Below are 5,828 nucleotides of genomic sequence, written 5' to 3' on the forward strand. Positions count from 1 at the left end.
GCGTGACGCCCCCCTGTGCCTAAACAATCTGACGGGCTCACACACAGCCGCCGGCTATTTGCGGCCTCTGCGGCCGGACTTCGTCAGGAACTCAAAGCCGATTACTTCAAGACAATACACGCCGCAGGCTTTATTACACAGTCTAGATTATGTTATGCGGTTTACGTAAATTAAACTCGAGTGGGCGTTTGATAGCATAGCATTGTTAGTACTTGCGGATAGCAAACATTTCATTTTTCTTTTCAGATTTCATATTCTCTGGCTCGTGAAGTAGGTTTAATTCGTCATTTATGAGATCTTATTGCAACTTAACAAAATTAATAAATTTTTAGATGTGTCACAATATAGGGATATTTTCGTTGAACTTATCCAAGTTAATTACCATTGTTTTTCTTTGTTCTTAGCGCGTTTACTAAACAGCGTAATTTTCATTCTGATAGCTTTGAGTTCGTCTTATACCTGAAATCTCATTAAAAAACACATTTTAAAACTCTACCGTAAACAAGCATGTTACGAAATTACGGTATCATGTCTGTCTATGAGACCCGACGTATTAATGGAATCCATCATTTATCGAAGCACTTTGCGTGTCTATTTTTATCACTCGCATTGGCATTTGTAGTTATTTTTAAGCATTTTTAACCCAGGCTATTTTATCTTCCATTTAGGAAACAAATAAAAATGTTAGCAATACATCATACAAAGTTTTTTATCAATAGAAACTGCGATAGGTATAATTTAAAATATATTTCATTTAATGTGACTGTTCAAAAATTATAATGAAGCTATCTAAGTAATACTTATTTTCACTACATAATGTTGACATCACTCTACATTCGTGCCTTTAGGCTCAAAAAAGTAGCATTGATTGTACATACTGCCGTTTTTTCCAGTGAAATAAGGAGCATAGTTGTAGATTAAATAACTGTTTTCTTCTTCTTCGTTCTTGAAAGAGTGGATGCTCTTCCTGCATTCTTCTACGAAGAAGTCCATGAAATATCTGTTCACTTTTATTGCGTTGATTGAATGGGGGTACTTGCGGGACTTTTTCCATTCAAACGAAGCCTTCTCTGGATGAAACTGCACTCCGTAGAAAGGATATCTGTAAACAGAGTAGTGTTTTATTTTATTTTATTTTTTTGCTATTTTTCTACAGCTACTTAAATCTTTGCTTGTTGATCCCATCATTATCATAAAGTTATTTCTTTCTCTTTCTGTCTTTCCTGTCTTTCATAAACTTGCAAGTTACTGGCTTACCTAGCGTAACTATAGATAGGTATAGACGCTTCAAATGATTAACAAGGACAGGTAGTCAACTAAATGTATTCACCGCGGTCTTCAAGTCTAATTGCATTCGATAAAGGTATTGACCGGTATTGAATCCTTACATATTTTGTATGGTAAATGGAATCTAATTTCACTAGTTCGCGAACTCTATCTACAGACAGTTTATTGATTTCAGAGCTACTGAAAATGAAAACTTACGCGGTTTTCAGGAATAGAATAAAGTGTTTTTAAGAAATTATACCTTTGAATTGCTGTATAAGGGTAAGGGTATCAACTACCCAGCTCGGAGCATAAAATTATTGAAAAGTTATTAGGTACTCGTACCTTTTGTGCTCTATGCTTGAAATATACCGCAGCTGGTTTTCGTCTTCAGAGTACGAAGTCACTCTCCAGTCCACACTCAAATTGTGCCTTTCCATATTCTGTTAAATAAAAATTAATAATATGTATAAATTATAAGCCTGCATCAGTATAATTAAGACACAATAAATTTTCAGTATCTCAGATCCGTATCACGAAAGGAGGCTTCAATTTGAATTGAGCTTCAAACTTGGTTTGTATTACCGGAATAATCGAGTACTGCAGTCAGTACTACACCCATTTCTTGAGTAGGTACTCGTAACGTGGTATCTACCTTTTTTTTGTTGTAAATACATAAAAAATACGAACCTCATCAACAATGCAGAATTTGTGAGCGTTGGCAGTATAATGTTCATGCTCAAACATTCTCACCAAGTCATTGTCTATTTCTTTGAACATCTTACTGCTGCGGAAATCTGAAAATATAAAAATAGGACTTTGAGAATTTTAAAAACACTTTCAACTCCATAGCTCTAGCGGTTTTTAAAAGCTATCTTAAATTAATAAAAGTAATTTATTTTCTGAAAATAGGCTTTTTAAAAGCGCTTTTACACGCCCCAGATTACTTTAACCCTACCTCTGCTTCGGGACAATTAAAGCGTCTGGGCTGAGAAGAAGCAGCGCAAGAAACTCTGTCACCATTGTTATTATGCCAGTAATAATGTAATTGTCTTTTCAAATGATAAATAAATAAAAAATAAACTATTGATATCAAGTTTCAATATCGACCACTGCAGTATCGAGTGCACAGGATGTCCGTATAAATCGTGTCAAGAGCCAGAGATATCAATTATTAGCATAATGTTAGGTAAATATACATTTTACTGTGTGTTTACTCAATATTGGGCCATTGTTCAAGTCAAGCCACAGAATGCCCCCTGCTGAATAAAAGCTTACCCCATTAATTTCCAGAATGGCTCGTTGACAGCGGCCTGCATCCAGCGCCTACCTACAACCTATGAGACCGTCATATTCTGTCGACCTCGTGGGAGGATGATAATGATGATGGTGATGAAATACCTAATCAAAGGCAGGTAAAAGCATATCCTTACCGCTTGTGAAGTTATGAGAGGTGTTGCAGTATGCTTTACAGGTCACTCTGTTCTCAGGCTCGCCGCGCGCCGCGGCCCGAGACAAGTATGACGAGCAGCTCGAAGCCCAGGCACGTGCCGAACAATCTGGAAATTCTAAGACTGAAATGATAGACGATGGTAATCATTTCAGCCACAGAACGTCCCCTGCTGAATAAAAGCTTACCCTATTAGTTCCAAGATTGACTGTTTGCAGCGGCCTGCATCCAGCGCCTATCTAAAACCTATGAGACCGTCATATTCTGTCCATCTTATGGGTGGATTCAAAGGTAGGTAAAGGCATATCCTTACCGCTTGTGAAGTTTAGAGCGGAGTTGCAGTACGCTTTACAGGTCACTCTATTCTCAATCTCGCCGCGGCCCGAGGCCAGTATGACGAGCAACTCGAAGCCGAGGCACGTGCCGAATACGGGGAAGTAGTCTCCAGCATCGTTCATCTCCATCGCCAGCTCGTAGATGTGCTGGCCCGCGTCAGCGTAGCCGTTTGACTGGTTGAAGTAGGTCCCACCACCAGGAAAGAGTACTCTGGAAAATATATCAACGGGTTCTACGAAAAGAGAGCAACAGTGGTCATTCTGTCTTTACTACTGTGGTGAACAGCTTTTGGCCTTCACTAATTAATAGGGATGATCAAAGAAAGTTGAGATGCAACTCTTAATGCAAAAAACAATAACTACATATATAACTGAGGTAAGTTGTAAAAAAGCCGACTTCTATGACCATGCATTTGTGCAAACTGGAGTGGCGAAAGAGCAACGAATTCGTGAAGTTGCTAGCTCAATAAATTGCCATTGGTTCAGCCAGAAATTGACTTTGTTACAACTCTTCTCGGCTCTACTAAGAACAAATTATATAAATTTCCTGTTTGTGAACACAAGGTATCAAGTTACAAAACATTAAAGTGTAGAGCTTTAAAATATTTATCATTATTAACAAAATCTGACGCGTAAGCATTGGCATGGTGTGTGTATACTATAGCAAGTAGTAAGCAAGTACCTACTTATTTGAAATTGTGCACTTACCCATTAATTTTTTCAAGGAGTTCTTTGTAATATTCCCTATTTTTACCTATCCTAAAACAAATATTAACAATAATTATTTATAAACCGTCAAAGCATCGCCTCAAAATAGATTCAAATACATCAATAAATAAATCAAACAGTAAAGCAAATATTATGTTGACCAACTTACAGAATAGGCACGACCCTCGCTCCGGAAGCTTCTATATCTTTGACGTATGAAGCTGCTATGTAACTTGTAAAGTTTTCCTTGGCGTATAGGCTTGTGAGATGATACGCTTGTTCTTGTGAGAGAACGCCTATGATGGGCCTTTCATTGATGGCCACCGGCTCACTCCGCACCACCGTCGCGCTCTCACTTCCGAGGAAACAAAACAAGATCAACAGAAACGCCGACATCGTCATCAATTGCAAACAATTGACCATCGGTATACCCCACGACCTGCAAAAAAATATCACTTCTAAAGTATGTAATAACGCGAACATTCTTGAGTTGGAGGCGTAGTGCTTTAAGGCAGGTTACTGCCAGTTTAGACTCCAATCTCCCACAGACAAATAAGTATTATACTTAACTAAAACATTAATTTGTATTTAGGCAACAAAATTAATTTACAAATGAACAACAATTACAACTGAACTAACGCGGTCGTTAGTTAATAATATCTCCCTAACTTCTTTTTGAGTATCCTGAGTTCTCATACTACAATAATGTTATTTTATCTGTAATATCTGATTTTAATTTAATTTTAACAGCATAACATGCTATGAAAGGTTTCTTAGTACTTACAATCAAAACTTCACCCGCTTTATTCAAACTTGACGCGTTTTTCACGAGCACGAAGTTACGCATGCGTATTAGAATACGTCTTCAGTCCAGAGCGGTTCATTTTACATTAAATCGATGTTTAGCAAATACCGGTGAACTCACCACATGAACGCGATGTTTAAAACCCCAACAGCAATAAACACACCGATGACGTTTTGTTCCAATTTAATCTTCGCATGTTTAGATCTCATGAAAGCACTCTGAACAAAAATAGATAACCTCCTGCCAAGCAGCGTAGAACTGGGCTCGGACTGATTTGCTCGGACGTGTTCGCGCTGCATTGTTTGCGACAACCCATTGTTTTAACAAATACGTTATCAACTTATCGATGCAATTACTCTAATCCTGATAAGGGTTGTCATTTGGCTTACTGTGCAACAGGTAACTTTATGATGTCACTCATGTTTAGATGACTCATAAATTTTATAGAATAAATTAAACTTTTCATGACACGGACTGCAGTTAGAGAAATGAAACTTACAATGGAGTCGAAGATTTTAGTTGACTCATAAATTTTATAGAAATAAATTAAACTTTTCATGGCAGTTAGAAAAATGAAACTTACAATGGAGTCGAAGATGCAATTACAATGCTGGATTTCTATATTCAATTCTAATCCAAATCCTGACTTGACTTCTTAAATTTCTTTTTTTTGACAGAATCTCTATAATTGTAGGTATGTAAAAAAAATCACCTTTTCATTGATGAAAGATACAAAACTTTTTCTAGAAACTTAAAAACCGGTTAAGTGCGAGTCGGACTCGCGCACCGAGGGTTCCGTACAAACCTGTAGGTATACATAACTTTACATACATAGGTACATATATAACTTTGATTTTGTTACAACTTAAAGGTACTATAGAGTATTTGATATGAATTTCAATTTGATACCTCTACGCGTTCATGAGGAAAGGAAAAGTAACTTTTAAATTTTTAAAAATATATTTTTAAAAATCTACTTACTAGATCTCGTTCAAACCAATTTTCGTTGTTAGTTTTCATGGTAATTTACATCATATATTTTTTTTAGTTTTGTCATTCTCTTATTTTAGAAGTTAGAGGAGGTGGGGGGGACACTCATTTTACCACTTTGGAAGTGTCTCTCGCGCAAACTAAGTATTCAGTTTAGAAAAAAGTGATATTAGAAACCGCAGTATCATGTTTGAAGACCTATCCATAGATACCAACCCCACACGTATAGGTTTGATGAAAAAAAAATGGGCAGTGGGGACCCCCATTTATTGTT

General features: G+C 36.9%; 1 protein-coding gene across 2 annotated transcripts; it reads right to left on the minus strand.

Annotated features, from left to right (window-relative positions):
- Positions 1-732: 732 nt before the first annotated feature.
- Positions 733-4,882, minus strand: LOC135077535 (gamma-glutamyl hydrolase A-like). Of its 2 annotated transcripts, none has more exons than XM_063972080.1 (7): positions 4,685-4,882; positions 3,929-4,198; positions 3,760-3,810; positions 3,030-3,262; positions 1,957-2,063; positions 1,612-1,709; positions 733-1,102 (listed from the first exon to the last, which is right to left on the minus strand). In XM_063972080.1, the coding sequence occupies exons 1-7, from the start codon at positions 4,861-4,863 to the stop codon at positions 826-828; spliced, it is 1,215 nt and encodes a 404-aa protein (XP_063828150.1). In that variant the 5' UTR covers positions 4,864-4,882; the 3' UTR covers positions 733-825. The 2 variants fall into 2 exon arrangements, with proteins under 2 accessions (XP_063828150.1, XP_063828151.1); XM_063972081.1 differs by lacking the exon at positions 4,685-4,882 and adding an exon at positions 4,544-4,678.
- Positions 4,883-5,828: the final 946 nt, after the last annotated feature.

Source organism: Ostrinia nubilalis, chromosome 13 (genome assembly GCF_963855985.1).
Source record: "Ostrinia nubilalis chromosome 13, ilOstNubi1.1, whole genome shotgun sequence".
In the NCBI taxonomy this organism is placed as follows: domain Eukaryota; kingdom Metazoa; phylum Arthropoda; class Insecta; order Lepidoptera; family Crambidae; genus Ostrinia; species Ostrinia nubilalis.

Coding starts and splice junctions, on each gene's coding strand:
- LOC135077535 (XM_063972080.1), bottom strand. CDS start 4,863: ATGCAGCGCGAACACGTCCGAGCAAATCAGTCCGAGCCCAGTTCTACG. Junction 3,811..3,928: donor GCGAGGGTCGTGCCTATTCT/GTAAGTTGGTCA, acceptor TATTTGTTTTAG/GATAGGTAAAAATAGGGAAT. Junction 2,064..3,029: donor CGCTCTAAACTTCACAAGCG/GTAAGGATATGC, acceptor TTATATTTTCAG/ATTTCCGCAGCAGTAAGATG.